Source organism: Gadus chalcogrammus, chromosome 4, assembly GCF_026213295.1.
Source record: "Gadus chalcogrammus isolate NIFS_2021 chromosome 4, NIFS_Gcha_1.0, whole genome shotgun sequence".
Lineage (NCBI taxonomy): Eukaryota > Metazoa > Chordata > Actinopteri > Gadiformes > Gadidae > Gadus > Gadus chalcogrammus.
This window is the reverse complement of record NC_079415.1, coordinates 19516752-19534722: the sequence shown is the minus strand read 5'-3', so window position 1 is coordinate 19534722 and position 17971 is coordinate 19516752. Positions and strand designations below refer to the sequence as shown.

At 43.9% G+C, this 17971-nt stretch overlaps 1 protein-coding gene across 3 annotated transcripts; it reads right to left on the bottom strand.

The window, feature by feature from the left end:
• Positions 1 to 2544: 2544 nt before the first annotated feature.
• pax8 (paired box 8) lies at positions 2545 to 15713 on the bottom strand. Of its 3 annotated transcripts, XM_056589553.1 has the most exons (12): positions 15604 to 15713; positions 13833 to 13963; positions 11577 to 11742; positions 11011 to 11208; positions 10245 to 10321; positions 9189 to 9314; positions 8548 to 8723; positions 8111 to 8231; positions 7533 to 7769; positions 7165 to 7266; positions 4374 to 4460; positions 2545 to 3764 (listed from the first exon to the last, which is right to left on the bottom strand). In XM_056589553.1, the coding sequence occupies exons 2-12, from the start codon at positions 13852 to 13854 to the stop codon at positions 3694 to 3696; spliced, it is 1383 nt and encodes a 460-aa protein (XP_056445528.1). In that variant the 5' UTR covers positions 13855 to 13963; positions 15604 to 15713; the 3' UTR covers positions 2545 to 3693. The 3 variants fall into 3 exon arrangements, with proteins under 3 accessions (XP_056445528.1, XP_056445529.1, XP_056445530.1); XM_056589554.1 differs by lacking the exon at positions 13833 to 13963; XM_056589555.1 differs by lacking the exon at positions 13833 to 13963 and having other exon boundaries at positions 11577 to 11718.
• Positions 15714 to 17971: the final 2258 nt, after the last annotated feature.

The following is a 17971-nucleotide window of genomic DNA, read 5'->3' as shown; positions in this document are numbered from 1 at the left end:
GGAGGTGCTCCAGGCACGTCCAGTAGTAAAGAGACCTCAGGGAAGACCCAGGACTAGGTGGAGAGATTATATCGCAACACTGGCCTCGGAACGCCTCTTGACCCCCCCATCTGAGCTGGTCATTGTGGCCCGGGAGAGGGAAGTCTGGGGCCCTCTGCTTGAGCTGCTGCCCCTGCGACCCGACCCCGAGTAAGCGGTTTGACGATGAGGATGAGGATAATCAGGGTGAGGGCTAGGATAATCAGGGTGAGGGCTAGAATAATCAGGGTTGGGCTAGAATAATCAGGGTTAGTGCAAAAATAATTCCGGGTTAGGGCTAGAATAACGAGGGTGAGGGCCACATTGTATATACCACATTGAGACATGAAACTGTGCTGTGGGTTTTGGGTTGAGGGTCTTTAGCGTAAAAAACGTATTCAGAGTGACCTTCACTGCGAGACAAGGCAGGTACATATGGGAGTACGGGATCACATGATCTCTGTTGTGTTCAAATGTGTGTGTGTGTGTGTGTGTGTGTGTGTGTGTGTGTGTGTGTTAAATTAGCTACGCTTGTCTGTGTAATCTCTCTGTAGGACCCTTTCTTTGTGGGTCTCTGTCTGTTGGTGTTGTCTCTCTCTCTCTCTCTCTCTCTCTCTCTCTCTCTCTCTCTCTCTCTCTCTCTCTCTCTCTCTCTCTCTCTCTCTCTCTCTCTCTCTCAGTGGTTCCGGCCTGCTGGCTGTATTGTGCTTTGGACTCCAGAACCACTGCAGTCTGTGTGGAGCTTCCTGCTCATCGGCTCGCAGGACACACCCAGAAAAAAATGCTAAATGGCTTTGGCAAAACATTTGGAGGGAATGTTGTTAATGTTTAACTGTTGTGTTGTTGGCATCCTGTTCTAAAGGGGAAATTATTGTTTTGACCTTGGTTTAAACACAAAGAGCCTGTACGCAGGCCTATCGGCATCAACGTTGAAGCTGTATATGACCTCAATATAAAAATGCTTTTATCCCACTCAGACCTCATTAGAGGATTAAACAGGAAGCGTTGGTTTCACTCGACAGGTACAAGGTGGAGCCGTTCCTCCGGACCGAGACAATGGCGGTGGGTCGCAGCTTTGTGGAATGTCTCCAGGGCATCACGGGACACCATGGTGTACATGGTGGCCCACAAAGGTGTTTACTCGAAAGTGAGGGATTGGAAAGATGATGGCATCAGGGACATGGGGGTTAAGAACAGAGAGAAGAGGGATGGAGAGAGAATAAAAAGACTGTGAACAGTAAACAGTCAGATGTCCTCCTCATGGGCGGATAGGCCTCAGTCCTATGGTCCATAGGAGAGAAGGTTTCAGTCCAGTCCTGAGGTCGATATGAGAGAAGGCATCAATTCTCCAGTCCTGAGGTCGACATGAGAGAAGGCCTTAGTCCTCCAGTCTGTGACCAATATGAGAGAAGGCATCAGTCCTGAAATCGGCATGAGAGAAGGCATCAGTCCTCCAGTCTGTGACCAATATGAGAGACGGCATCAGTCCTGAGGTCGACATGAGAGAAGGCATCAGTCCTCCAGTCTGTGACCAATATGAGAGAAGGCATCAGTCCTGAGGTCGACTTGAGAGAAGGCCTCTGTCCTCCAGTCCTATGGTCCATATGGGAAAAGGCCTCAGTCCTCCAGTGGTAGGATCGATATGAGAGAAGGCCTCAGACCTCCAGTGGTAGGATCGATATAAGATAAGGTATTATTTGTATTATTGGTCCTCATAATAGAATATCAAGGCCTACAATGATTGTGCTTAATTAAAAATATGTTTTCATATAATAGGCCTATACTTATTCTGCTAGCCTATATTATATTGTAGCCTATATACTTTATTTATTTTAGTACTATGAGTGGCTATATATACACAAATAGTCTACTTTACACGTTAATCCCCTTGATAACTCTTAGGCTATTGATACATATTCTCCTCGCACAGCATGAGGTTGAACTAGTCTAATCTATTTGCTTTGCTCTGGTGTTAAATGGCTGCCTCGGCGGTGGAGCGAGCAACCGCCTATCCATCACCTCCCTCTTTCCCTCTCCCTCTCTCTCTCTCCCCGTACCCCCGACCCCCGTCCCAACCGTCCTGTCCCCCCCGTCCCGCTCGAGCCGGCTGCTCGTGGGGCTCCAGGTGGGCCGCTCGCACCGGCGGACCGTGGCCTCATTAAAGCAGTTTAGTAATGAGGCAACAAAATGGGTCCAGAATTATTGCAAATAAAACTACATGAAGCAGAAAATAAAAAAGGAATTAAACAGATGCCCACGTTTTCAGGATCATTGCCTTTGGCCTCCTTAAATCGCTGAATTTACGAAATTATGCGTCATTATGCGCTAACGCTAAAACCCTAAAATATTGTCATCGTCATCATCAGCTACTAATTTAAATAAAGAAATAATGATACTTATAACAACTAGTTATACGACGAAATATAGGCTATTCATAATAATAAGAATAATAATAAACTGGAGGTTTACAAGCGCAGCCTTACAAACAACACTTCAATCTGAGTCACAATCATTTGTCATGCTTTATTTAAAATAATTATTTTAGAAATTCCGTATTTACATCTTTAATGATATTAATAACAGTGTAAGAAAAGTATTCACAGTTTTACCAAACATTAGCATGACAATTAATTCTAAAAAACATCATTGAAGCAAATAAAATAAAAGATGTCTTTCAAGCATTGTTGTTTTGAAGGTGGATCTCCTCTCCTCCTCCTGAAACGTCTCTCCTCATCCTGAAGCCTCTCCTCATCCTGAAGCTCCTCTCCTCCTCCTGAAGCTTCTCTCCTCATCTTGAAGCTTATTTTCTACTCCTGAAGACTTTCCTCATCCTGAAGCTTCTCTCCTTCTCCGGAAGCTGCTCTCCACCCCTGAAGCTTCTGTCTTCATCTCTCCTCCTCCTTGAGCCTCTCTCCTCCTGAAGCCTCCTCCTCCTGAAGCTTCTCCCCTCCTCCTGAAGCTTCTCTCCTCCTCCGGACTACATCACATCCGGATGACTTCATTTACATTATATATACGTTGGCAGATATATTTTTTACGGGTAAATGTGGACAGTTTGTCGCGATGCATCACATAATTAATAAATCAGTGCCGCGGATATGCCAGATATGCTGCGGTGTTTATTTAAGATATCTTTTTTTATTTTATAAAATGAATGTGTAATCCAACAGTGATTAAGAAATAAAATAAAAATAAATCAGACAATGATTTGAGATTTTAGGCTACATAAATTAAAACTACTGTAAACAAAAGTTGGAATGGTTGAATGATAATAATGATACAATTTGCGCATCGCAGCATGTCCCTCATGGAGCAGTAATGCCAAACGGTTGGTACAGAATGGAGATATTTGGCAGAACAGCATTATGGCAATATGCACTTCTCAGGGATCAGGACATATCTCCATGTCTCCCTGGATGAAGCCCAGTGTTTCAGCTGTAAACGTGGATCACAGTCACCCTGGGAAATGTTATCGGCAATGACAAATATATAACATATAGTCAGTCATGAGGGGCTGTGGTGGTCGAAAACCAAACGGTATGCGTTGCTGGTGCGCTGACAAAAAGTCTTGAATATTCAAATGCAGTGTTTTTTACTGCACTCCTGCCTCGGTCCACATCAGAGCTGACACCTCACTTCTTATCCCTGCTGCGATAAAGGGTCCTACGTTCAACACTAAAGGTGGTCGTAAGCAGCAGTCGACGGCGCGGTCGGGCGGGACGCTGAGCTGTAGTAATAAGGTGTGCCTGTAGAGGGAAACAAAGGCATCACAAATCAACCTTAATTTATATATGAATATATTTCTGTAAAATGGAGCCAGTGGTAGTCGTCAATCGATAACTCACTAAGACTATAGGAGGCCCGTCGTCTTTTTTAATTACCATAACTGTTTGAAGCTATAGCTAAATGTACAAAGACAGATGGAGACGTGCGACCAGTCTGCCTACAAGCTGTATTAATGTCTAGTTATTTTACTGATGGGTGCGCTATACGAATAAGTAGCCTGGTTAGTTATTAGACTAAAGTTTGCTCCAGGGGACAGAATAACACATGAGACATTAGAGTATTGCGGTAGATCCTGAAAACACCTCCCATTTATTAGAAGTCCATTAAGGACCACTGAAGCATTTTGTGTTGATACATCAACAATTTAATTTGTGTGTACATTTTTTTGATCTTAAACTTTATTTTATTTACTATTTAGAGTGTATTTGTTTTTGACCATGAATGGCGACAGTAATAGTGTATCTCATCAGAGACCAAACCACCAATCCATTTTTCCTTGAAATGTTAGTGTAACTGTCATCATGCCAGTGAAGGGACCAGTAGGCTCCTACTGGTGTGGTCCTACTCACCCAGTATGCTGGAGTTAGTGAACCTCCAGGCTTCACTGTAGGAGGCATAGGGGGAGTGGCTGTAGGTCTGAGTAGTGTAGTCTGCCCCTGGAACCACAACAGAACCGCTTCTATCAGAACCCAGCACACAGGGATAGAACCCATACCAGAACCACTTCTATCAGAATCACACAGGGCTAGAACCCATACCAGAACCACTTCTATCAGAATCACACAGGGCTAGAACCCATGCCAGAACCACTTCTATCAGAATCACACAGGGCTAGAACAAATACCAGAACCACCTATATCAGACAGAAACACACAGGGCCATACCAGAACCACTTATATCAGAAACACACAGGGCCATACCAGAGCCACTTCTATCAGAAACAAACAGGGCCAAAACCCACAACAGAACCACTTATATCAGAACCCAGCACACAGGGGAAGAAACAATACCAGAACCACTTATATCAGAAACACACAGGGCCATACCAGAGCCACTTCTATCAGAAACAAACAGGGCCAAAACCCACAACAGAACCACTTATATCAGAACCCAGCACACAGGGGAAGAAACAATACCAGAACCACTTCTATCAGAAACACACAGGGCTAGAACCCATACCAGAACAACTTATATCAGAACCCAGCACGAAGGAGTAGAACCCCTCCTAGAACCACACAAACCCAGGGGCTAGAACTCATACCAGAAACACTTCTATCAAAAACCCAGGGGCGAGAACCCATATCAGAACTACCTTTATCAGAAACACACAGAGCTAGAACCCATACCATTACCACCTTCATCAGAAACACACAGGGCTTGAACCCACAACAGAACCAGTTCTATCAGAAAAACACAGGGCTTGAACCCACAACAGAGCCACTTCTATCAGAAACACACAAGGCTAGACCCCATACACCCAACAATGACACTGGATGTTCTGTCTGTGGTGTGTTTATTCCTGTGTAGCCCAGGAACAGTCTCGGGGCATCATTCCAGACGATTAGTGAGCTCTGTAAACCATTCATTTATGTGTGCACTCCCTTACAGCCAGCACTAGCCATGCATACAGGCTATACTCCAACACACAGCACTGTGTCTAGAGTATGCTAAGCTAACCCCTGGCGGCCCCACAGACCCCTTCTGTTACCTAACCTTACTCTGCTCCCACTATTTCCAGCTCTGCTCTTTCACTCTCTCCTGATTTTGTGATTCCTTTCTTTAGTTCTTCTTTACCTTCATCCTTTTTTTGTATTTTTTCTCTATTTTCATTCGTTCATTCTTTCTTTCCAGAGTTCATTCGTTCTTTCGTTCCTGATCAGACCTCTTCGTCTCATTCTTATTTTTTTTAACAATCCACTATCTAATGGGTAATTATCTTGACTTGATGAACCCCCTCGCCCTCAGCCCCCCCCCCCCTTCCTGTGAGTAATTGTGTATGAGCGCTTCCTCGCACAGAGCCGACCAGGAGAAAAAAATCAAACCCCCTCATTTCGCGCTTCGAAGGGCAGGCTTCAAATAAAACAGACCCCATCACAAACACACACACACACACACACACACACACACACACACACACACACACACACACACACACACACACACACACACACACACACACACACACACACACACACACGAACATGCACCATTACATACCCACAGCACAAATACACCCCTATACACACATCAGACACACACACCTCTGCACTAACACACGGCCACACACCACACACACACAAATTATACTGACACACACATACACTCAGACAAAAATACCCCTATACTCTCTCACACACACACACACACACACACACACACACACACACACACACACACACACACACACACACACACACACACACACACACACACACACCAACTCCTATACTCACTCACCCGCACACACACACACACACACACACCCCTATACTCGCCCACACACACAAAATCACACGCACACAAACACACACACACTCCCGGTACTCACACCACACAAAGCCCTGTACACACACCACACACACAAACACACCAGAACACTCACAAAAACACACACTCACTACAAAACACTATTTTGAGAGAATTTGGTCATAGTAAACAGTCCTCGCTCAGGTTGACACAAGACGGCAAGCTCCAACCGATCCCCCAGGCCGGCTGCCAGCCCCCGCCCCCACCCCCACCCCACTCATGAGCGCCCTGCTCCTCCATCCTTTACATGGGGCCCACCTCTCGGTTCCCATGACAACATGCGGCCTGCATGGGGGGTGTGGGCAGTAGGGTGGAACCCCCAGCCTGTTCTGCGTACCCCCCCTGGGCTAGTACACACACACACACACACATACAAACCTCTGCCCACACATACACACACACACACACACACACACACACACACACACACACACACACACACACACACACACACACACACACACACACACACACACACACACACAATACCCTACACACACAAACATACACAGAAACCCCTATACTCACACACACTCACGCTGTATGAAACACATGCACACTTCAGTGGCTTCAGCAGACTACTCATTACCTCAGTAGGTCTGCCTGTTAATCTATAAACCTCCTTCCCAACCGCTCTCCTTACTCCTCCATTTTGATTTTCATCTGTCTATGTTCTCTGTCCTCTGTCTTATGCTTTGAACAATCCCCACATTGTGTAGCTTTAAATTAAAGGCCAGGGTTATGCAAAAATATACTTGACATCATCATATATATGTACGCACATATATGTGCATGTGTAGACGCATATATGGGGCGTTGTGCGTCAAATCCTACCTGATACCATGCCACTGATTGCCGACGAAGTGTAGCTCGTCTGGCCCGAGGACGGGATGTGAGGAGGATACCCCGGCAAAGTGGAGTTAGTCATGTCACGACCTGGAAAAACCACACACACACACACACACACACACACACACACACACACACACACACACACACACACACACACACACACACACACACACACACACACACACACACACATACACACACACACACACACACAGGCACACAAACACACATGTACAGACAAGCAAAAGCACATTTAATGTGTGGTAGTGAATGATGGGCAAAGATTTACACCATGATACAGAGAAGTTCCAGGGTGTCAGGGAATGAGCGAGATGGGATGCCCTGGTTACCTGAGATGAGAGACTGGCTGCCGAATTGGCCATACATTGGTGCGTGATTGGAGAATGAGTTGAAGGTATGGTGGTGGAAATGGTTAGAGCTGCTGCAGCTGACAGAGACCGGGCTCTGCAGCGCCTGCAGCTCCATGAAGGCCCGGTTGGAAGCTGCCATATTGGGGGAGGAGCTTGTGCTGGTCACTTCCGGGGACATTTCCTGTTTCAGACATAGCGCTATTGGCTGAAAGGGCTCTGAGGTCATACAGCCCGAGACAAGGTGTGTTGGGTGGGGGGGGGGAATGAAAATAAATTATTAAAAATAAATGTATTTATCAAAAATAAATGAAAATGGAAGGATCACAAATTAAAATAAATAAAACAATGATTGGAAAGATATAGGAACAGCAAGCTAGAACTTGACTGCTTTGCATCTGTTTGGATAAGTGAAATAATGTGCACAAATAACTAACACAAACATGCACACACACATACACACACGCACACACACACTTACAAATACACACATACACACACACACACACACAAACACTTTCCTCTCATCATTCATCCCCAATACTCAACGAGAGCCTTACCAGCAACCATGGCATAGCCCTGGTGTGTGGTCAGATTTCGGCCGATGGTTGCGCTGGATGTAGAGAGGCCCGTCTTGGCCTCCTCCAGGCTGCCGTTGAGCAGCGCCAGCGGGTACAACGTCTGGACGGGTAAATGGATAATTTAAACACTTGTTCTTACGTGGAGGAAGCATCATCAGGTGTTTGTGCGGCATGGTTCCACACAATGGAAGGACATTAGATGATGTTGATGGTAGTTTCTCTCTGTAACCATACTATAACTACATGACCACCTCATTTAGCCCATTCATCACATCTTAACCAAGTTAAAGTGTACTTTAACTTAACGCAATAACTCAATAATAGTTTTTATTCACACTTCCACTCTGCAGTCTTTCTAGCACAGGTAGTTAATTTCCTTTTATTAGCAACACTAGCCAATCAAAACGATAGCTAACCTGCTCCGCCTTGCCGCTGGCCGTGGACCCAAAGGAGTCTGGGTGGTAGCTATGCCGATCAAAACTGCAGTCAATGTGCTGGTGGGCGGAGGAAAAGTGGTCCCCCCTCATCTGCTTTCTGGGGACCCCTCCACTGCCCTGAGAATCCACGCTGTGACGACAACTCTCCTGGTCGCCTGGGAGACGGGATGGTGATGGATAGTTGGGATGAGAGAGGGATGGGGTGCAGGGATAAGAGGGGGATGGATAGAGAGGATGGGAGAGGGATAGGGTGCCGGGCCAAGAGGGGGATAGATAGTGGGATGGAGAGAGGGATAGGGTGCAGGGATAAGAAGGTGGGAGAAGGGGAGAGCTAGGTTAGAAAATGCTTTGTTTTTTCTTCATCGGTTCGTTGTTATATTATATTCAGGGTACAAAAGGACCATAGTTTGATAGGAATTATGTGCACTTTTGAGATATGGTGAGTGCAGACAGGATCATATAGCCTTCCATACTAAACCAAACAGTAAATCACAGTGTCAGGTCGATGGAACCATGACTTCAGCCTATTGCTCTTGGAAGACTTGAATGGCTCATCTTTGGGGCAGGTTGTGGGATGCAACAGTAATGGTGTTTTAGGGGCTGATTCGTCTGTATCTTACTGTCATCATGGCTTCTCTTCCCTTCACCGCTTGGTGGGGGGATTCCAAGCAGGCCACTGATGGAGTATGTAGAGCCCAGAGAATCTGACTGGGGCGACTCTGGTGGGGTGACAGCCGAACTGGGAACTAATGAAGAATGAGGCAGGCATCCAAACGTTAATGGTATTAATGTATTTGTAGTAGTAGTAGTAGTAGAAGAAAGAACAATCTATAATATCCTCATTGCACGTGTTCTACTCAACATAATCAGTTCTCTGCATTTGAGCTCTCACTAGGAGCAACGCTAGGATTAGATGGTTTATCTCAGGGCCAGGGGACCAACTCTGTCTAGTGCTGGGGCCTTGGTCAGGTGCATAAGCCAACATCAGATGCAGGATGTTAACTTAACATGTCTTTATAGTGTGGGAGAAATCCAGAGAACCGGGGAAACCAACACCTTCTTATGGGGAGAACAAACACACTCCAAACTAGTAGTAGTAGTAGTATAGTAGGAGTACTATTAGTAGTAGTAGTATATTAGTAGAATAATAGAGGTTGTAGTAGTATTAGTAGTAGCAACAGTACTAGGTGGTAGGATTATAGTAGTAGTATATTAGTAGAATAAAATAGGTTGTAGTAGTGTTAGAAGTAGCAGCAGCAGCAGTAGTATCAGTATCAGTAGTAGCAGTAGTAGTAATAGTAGTAGCACTAGTAGTAGTATCAGTAGAATCAGTATCAGTAGTAGAAGTAGTAGCAGTAGTAGTAATAGTAGTAGTAGTAGAAGTAGTAGTAGTAGTAGAAGCAGTTGTAGTAGCTGTAGTATCAGTAGCAGTAGTAGCAGTAGTAGTAGCATTATAGTTGTTGTAAAGTAAAGTAGCAGTAAAAATAATATTATCAATGGTAGCAGTAGTAGCAGTAGTAGTAGTAGTAGAATTAGTTTAATAGTAGTATACCGATGTAACTAAATTAATTTGGAGCATTAAGCTGGTCTTAACATTATGTTATTAATGTAATCAAATTATATTACTAAGCAGTGTGTGTGTGTGAGTGAGAATGCATAAAGTACTTGAGACTTACTTAGCGTGCGTCCGGGACTCAGGCATTTCCCATCCAACGGTAGATTGAAGGGCTGCTGGACTTTTGTTCGGATTATTCTAGAACAAACAGACATGGTTGTTTTCAAAGTATACTTGAGGAAGGTCAAGTATTGGATCTCGTGACAAAGACTGGTTCCCGTGTCTGGGAGGAGGGGGGTCTGAGCCTGGTTAGATACTGGAGGTTTGTCCTCTTCCTAAGGCTATATATATATATACATATATTATGTACACATGTGCTTTAGCGCTGTATGCCGCTGACACGTTGTTAGTCCCTTTGTATATGGCTCCTATAGAGTCTATCATATAGGTATAACATGCAAATAGACACTAATGGGTGCATCTTTCTGTCTATCCATACAACAATCAATTACTTTTAGGAATGCTGAATACACACAACAATGTGTGTATACATCCATCTATCTGTCAAACTCACAGAAACAGAAATGCACCATGACAAAACACAATGTGTTCATCTCAATCACACTTTACTTCTGAAAGATAAAAAGGTTAAAATGCCAACTTAAAGGTTTTCTAGTTTACTGGTGCATGATTGGTCTAAAAACATCTGAAGCGAAAGAAAATAATTGCCCCGTCCGGCATCAGATTTGAGATCATAATCTGATTTGTGAGACAACACATGCTGTTAATAAGTGGCTTTGGATAAAGCCTGTGTATAACTTAACAGTTAAGGTGAAGACGTGTGGAGATGTGGTGGTGGGGGGGCCTCTTGAACCAGTTCCTCTCACCTGTTGATGGAGCTGACACTGGGCACCGTGTCCCCATCGCAGACCCCCTCGGTCAGCAGCCGGTCGCGAATCTCCCAGGCGAACATAGTGGGATTCTGCCGCTTGTAGTCGGCGATCTTCTCCACCACCTTGGGCGTTGCCACCTTGGGCTTAGAGCCACCTATCACCCCTGGTTTGATACTACCTGTCTCATAGTACCTGTGGCGTTGGAGAGAGAGTGGGGGGGGGGGGGGGGGGGGGGGGCAGGGAGAGAGAGAGAGAAATTGAGAGAGAGACGGAGGGGGGGAGCGGGGGGAAGGGAGAGAGGGAGGGGCGGGGATAGAGAGGAGAGAGAGGTGGGTGGGAGAGAGAGAGAAAGAGGGAGAGGTTAAATTCTCGTAACAACAAAAAAAAGAGCCAAAATAAGAGTAAGGATATCCTTTATCTCGTCCTTTATGTTGTCGTGCAGACAACAAACACAACAAACACATTCCTTCATAAACCAGTAAACCAGAAGTCCAAGAGTCCAGCAGGGCTTTCATTATTAACACCAACAACCGTGAAATGATGAATAAACACGTTCTCACCGGCCAAGGATCTTGCTGACACAGCCGTGGCTGACTCTGAGCTGGCGTGAGATGTCGCAGGGTCGGACCCCCTGGTGGGCCATGTCCACGATGCGCTGCCGGATCACCTCCGGGAGCGGCCGGCCGTTCACAAACATCCCGCCTAGTTGGTTAAGACCCCCATGACCTGGGGGAGGGGAGGAGGAACTCACATCACTATGGGGGACCCACCTGGGGAGGGGGAGGATCCTCGCTAGCTTGTTAGCTCATTGGATGCCGGCTACAGGTGTGTTTGTGCAGGTACACACCGGTGCGCATGCACGCTCACTTGGACATGTGAGACTTAATCTTGTGGACGTGTTCATGGAGAAGGGTGAGGGTGAGGGTGAGGGTGAGGGTGAGGGTTTGGGTGAGGGTGAGGGTGAGGGTTAAAGTTCGCCCTAATCCTGGGAATGCTGACAGGAGAGAATATGCAATATGGAGATACTCATGCCCAGGTAACATCTTGCGTCAATAAGAAACTAAGCTTTTAAAAAGATAAATCGTCTATGTTATTGCTATGTTGAATAATAGAGACTAACCACCACCCTTTAAGATGAAAGTATAAATACTTTAATCTAACCTTTCACTTCAGTCAATCTACTCTGACAGACCTACCTTTATCATTGGGATGAGGTTCAAACGATATTCTGTGGATTCGTTAATCCAGTGGATACAAAATTTGCAGCAGGTATTAGGTATTATTATTACACCCTTCCACATCTACTATGAGATTAATTCCATAAAATATCTTGTTGATGTACGTGATTGGATTTGGGTTACTGAAATCTGAATCCGACCGAATGAGAGTAAAAACCATTTGGCCTGAGAGAGGAGAAGGATTTTTATGCTGTAGAGGTAACTCCATTGGCACAGAGGCCCCCCTAGGACAAGTGACAACCTCACTGAGATGCAAATTGGAGTGAAGTAAAAATCGAGTAGGCCTACAGCGGTACTCTAGGTAAGTAGTGGGGAAACATCAACCTGGCTAGTACGGCACTGAGAGATAGAATATAGCGATGGTTATATTATGGTACCACAATACAATAACACATACAACTGCAGATTCATTCAATTATAATTTGGTCTTTTAGGTTTGATATCAAACACAAAACAATACAATTTTTGTAAACTTATTGTATACGTATTTTAGAGGAAAGTATGCATAGGCTATATGTTATCACCTTGACTCGTCTTGCTATCTTTGTTTATGAGCGCTATATATCTACAGATATCATGACATATTATGAGTTAGTAAAAACAGAACTCTTTTGTCCGGCCACATTCAAACATGCAACACGGGGAGAGACATCAGCAGCCGCTTGGACCTGCACCAGTGACTCTGAAGAAAACTAGTCCTTTTAATTTAACCCACTGAGGCGCTCTCTCTCCTCTCTTGGCCCTTTCCCAGCTTTCATTTCCACATCAAACGAGGCTGGGCAGGGGAGTGCCATTAACGGTGCTAGCCGAGTGTGTAAAAAAATCTCCCCGCCAAGCTTCATCAACCTGCAGGATATTAAAACGGAGTAACCCGAAGAGGAGAAACACGCGCGCCCATTTATCCACCACCAAGGTGTTTGTAACACAGAAAATACTAACTAAGAATACTGATGGATATATATAGCCTATATAAACAGATAGATAAATAGATCGATAGATATATAGATAGATACATAGATAGAGGGATATAATACGAGAGAAAGGAAGAAAGAGAAAACATTGAAGTGAATAATTACCGAAATGTAGAATGAGAGTTGCTAAATAAAGCCTATCTGACTATTGTGTAAGTGAGGAAGCCATGCCTGCTAAGGGATTATACATCTTCAAATAAGAACAAGTTATTAATTACTGATAGCCTGCTGGATTGTATTTGTTAATTAAACGGTTGGCAAATGTTTTTTGTTTGAATTAGAATGTAGCTTGTTCTCTAGCATTTGGGAGGAGTAGGAAAACGTGATTTAAATAAGTTGTGTTAAATTTGATTGAACTCGATGTAAAATAGCTTTATTATATTTGAGTTAGGACTAAGCAGAGCCGCTGAACCTATTTTTTTCCCTCCTTATGAAGCGCCCAGCCGGAGGCCTGAGGCCTGTAGGCCTGTAGGTCTGTAGGCCCGTAGGCCTGCATCATGCCGCACATTATATCAGATATGCCACCCGCTGATGGATGTTTTATTGGTTTGGGTTGTATGTTAAACTTTTAAGGGACAGAGGGAGGGTCGTGTTCTGGTTTATTTACCTCTTCCTGGGTCGGAGGACATTTCCCAGAGGTTTTGTTCCGATGGTCCACGCGGTCCAAGTTAAAGTGTTTTACTCCGAGTTGTCAGCATGTGTGTGTCCCTGTGTGCACTGTGCACCCCTCGTTAAATGCTGCAAGAGTACAGTATCATTGCATTGTTAATATAACAGACCTTACTGAAATATATTGTTAATGTTGTTTACTCCATTTGTGTGTGAATTTCTTATTTTAGCCACGATCAGGCCGCCCTTGTTGAATTTGTTTCTGCTGCATGCAGACTCGTGTTGGAAGGCCTATCTGACACATCTGCGATACACTCAAAGTCACAATGTCCTTTACTTTCACAATATAAAATAAAATGTATCATTTTCTATTCGTGTCTTTTGTTTTACCTTGGGGAACAGATGCAATTGTCCCCTGAAGGCCTCGAAGATAAATTAAGACGTCAAAGAAAAACCCGAGGAGAATGTGAAATCTCTTTGCCATATCAAATTATTAACCATAATCGTCCGTGATTATTTGAATTAACTTGTGTGAATTGTAGAATGACAGCTACACGGTCCCTTATAGCCTACTAAGGCTAATTACAATAAGACTATAAAAATAGCCAACCTATTTCGCAAATAAATTAAATAAACCCGCATTTAATACATTTGAGATGAATAATGAAATGCAATATAAGTTACGCATGAATAAAGTAACTCACTGAGATAGACGGAACTCGTAAAACTGTTTAATGACAACGTTTACGAATAGTAGGCCTACATTGCATATGCTGTGAGAAGTACCTAATTGATATTTCCATGTAAGATTCAACGTCAGTCCATAGTTATTAAAACCCTATACACTTGAAAATGTACACTGATTAAATAGTAAAATAATTATTGTGAAACTTTTGTTATTTTGACTAATATAGGCTAGCAATGTTTTTTATAGCTAAAAAAAAGTGACGTTAACAAGCTTATTGGATGAGGTTTTTTTTAAAACAGCCGGCATCGTGAACTCACAGTATTATAATTCAAATCGTATAGGCCGATGTTGAAATCCACGAATAAGAGCCGAGGTTCCCCATGTTTCCAAAAGAGATTTGCTTGAATGTAAAAAAAATAATAATGTTGTGGGTTGTTTATATTTTGAGTTGGGATGCAAAACTTTTGAATGGACGAACCTCATTCAACTATAGCGTCTGCGCTACAAATTACGTAGCCTACGACTATAATTAAAATACCTAAACCCTTTAATCTGTAGCCCATTTTGAATAATTGTACTTGCACCAACACACACAAACACAATAAGACACACCAACTCAACTAATTTATTTTGGATGAATTGTCTTTTTGGAAGCATGAACCGAATGTCCTACTGGCCTATAATTCCAAAGATTCATGAACACAATTAGTTCATTAAAATATGGCCGTAGTACTTTCCGCTTTTCGAAGCATTTCCTATTAAAATGTGAATACACGCTATGAACGCTATGAACGGATCTGATTGACATTACGTAGGCCTATACTTTTCATTAAAGTTGAAGTTATTTAAGAAATAGCCTATACTAAACCAATGGTCAGCTGAATGCGAACTGTGGACAGATGCTGGTGCCCTTGGAGCTCAGACCTCAGATGAACACCAACGCGTCGTCAGATATGGTTATGGTTATGGTCACATCATCAGCCTCTCATTACACACGAATAACATCTGCCAGCCGTTTGGCTGCAGCTCATCGGACAGCATCATTATTACAAACGACAATCATGTAAATCAAATAGCCTACCTTTTTATTCAATGAAAAAATGCCGTGAAAAAAGATTTCTTAAATCCCAATGAAGTGATCGGTAGTCTGAGCTCCGTCTGTCCTGGTCTGAGAGACAACACGGTGCAGGAGAATAGATCCGCTGCCAATAAGAGCACGAGCATGCTTTTATCAGTGCAATGCTCCGTCTGGCGCGAAGAGGAGCCCCTCCGGGCATCCATTGGCTGAGGACTTGGAGGCGTACGCGACGTGGGCGTGGCCGCCCTGAAAAGAAGGCGTTGCCCATCACTGCAGAAACCACATGGATGAGCGATCTCTTGTTTTGGTGCCCACAGACTGGGCGAAACGCAACGTTTACGGAAACACTTGTCAGGAAGATGGCTTGTTTTCATTCACCTCAAGCGACAGCTCCACTCTGATTAGATGGCGGAGGAGATCTTTGATTAGATGGTGGAGGAGACTAGCTCCGCTTCCGGTGGCTGAAGACGCGCCGTGGTCACGCGCATTCAGAGCGTGATGATTTGAGATCAGTCTAATATCAGGTTATCCGGTTTATGCAGGTTAAAGGTTATAGGTTATAGTTTGTACCTTCATCTGGACCTTGAGCCGCGCTTAGCAAAAAAAAGAAGCAGAATTATATTTAGAAAGTTGTCCTGTCTGTAAGTAGGCTACATGTTAAAGACTTTTGGACTGAATTTCTTCAGCATAATATTTTGAAAATAGCCGCGGGTTTGAGTTTAAGTTTGACATAAAACCTGCTTACGGTGTAGGCTTGAGTCTAGGACCCATCTTTGTTGTGGCATCCAAAAGGTTGAGTCCATTTTATGATAATACTTTTATTTCTGCAGGTCTTTGGAGCATTTTGTTGTAACTGTTTAACGTTTCTACATTGGTCCAAAATTAATCATTTATAGGATAGGCTGCTTATCATAATACCTTGGCACTGAGAGTAACCTTTCTTTTTCTGAGGCTGAGTTGATTTGCATTTCCCTTAATGAATAAATCATAACTTTCATCATTTGTTAATATTTTTGGTTAATGATAAGGACCTATCTGTTTTAAGATGAAGGCGTGAATCTCATCCAGTGCGTCCTACGTGAACTTGTCACAGACAAACGGATGCCCCGAGGCCTCCACCGAAGCAGACTGGATTAAGGTTTAGGATAGAACATTAATAGGCCACTGGAATTAGTCTCTCGTTGCTATTTGCTTTTCGCAATTTTATTTACAACTCCTTCATCTAATCATTGGATCATACAGCAGTTACAATGGAGAAACGGGCTTTAGGGGTTGAGGATTCACTTCAACCACACCGTGAGATGCCTGCAGATATGATGACTCTGTGTTCTTCAACGTTGAAAAACATCTCGATAGCACCATGATGAAGTTATCTCCTAATGCAGTCCCTCTGAGTTCAGACGGTGTTAATATATGAGCCTCACATTCTCACGCTGTTAAAACAACCCAACACCTCGGGGCCGTCCCGACCCGGGGCCCCCAAGTCTTGCCGCACTGTGTTCTGCCTGCTAGTTAGGTCCAGTTAGTGGGTTTAATGAGCTAAATGTCTGCCTGCTAGTTAGTTGGCTAGTTTGTTAGTTTAATGAGCCAAATGGCGCATGCCACGCATCTCTTCATGCCCAAAAGGGGCATTAATAATAAACAGGCATAACATTACTGTAGGTCTACTGTAGGCTACATTTCTGAAGCCTATTCACGTTTTCGGTAGCCCAGTTTTAAAAACAGCAAACAAGAGAGGGGGGAAACGAACACGAATATTCTGTATTTAGCCAACTTATTTATCCTAAAAAAACAAGGAGCCATAGTCACCGCAGACGGTCTTTCAACTCTTTCTACTCGTCCTCTTCTTCTGTTCTCCCGTCCCGGGGAACAATGAGCCGGTGTTGTGGATAAATAACCGTGAGGGAGGAGGCGAGATCAGGAGATGGAAAAACCGCCCCGGGAGGACGAGGAACAGGGAGAGGTTATCGAGAGTTTAACAAGGGATTTAAAACCTCCCAGATCTGTATCTATCAGCTAGTTTGATATGGAATAGTGCCTGGGTGAAATTGGTCATTGTTAATTTCGAGCTCCAAGACACACGTAAAAGGCCTCGAGTAGCCTAGCTGATAAAGGTAAGGAGGACTCTGCTGAGTTATCATGTGGAGGTAGTGCACTGTTATGAGCCTGGATTTATGAATAGGGAGCCACACGTTACATCTTTATTGTGCCGAGAAAAACTTCTTCCTCATATATTTGGCTAGATTTTTACAATGCAAAGATTTCAATTTAACCTACCTACCTGCAATATAGGATATATTATGGACTTAGCCAGCCCTACAATTTTAGTATTATATTGCCTGCAATGTCAAAACCATTACCACAAATGTAA

Bases quoted from the DNA above. Each gene is read 5' to 3' on its own strand.
- pax8 (XM_056589553.1), bottom strand. From the start codon at position 13,854: ATGTCCTCCGACCCAGGAAGAG. The intron at 11,743-13,832 runs GTAAATAAACCA...CCCCTCCCCCAG, and splicing joins GTCCTCCGACCCAGGAAGAG to GTCATGGGGGTCTTAACCAA. The intron at 10,322-11,010 runs GTGAGAGGAACT...TGTTTGTTCTAG, and splicing joins AGTGTCAGCTCCATCAACAG to AATAATCCGAACAAAAGTCC.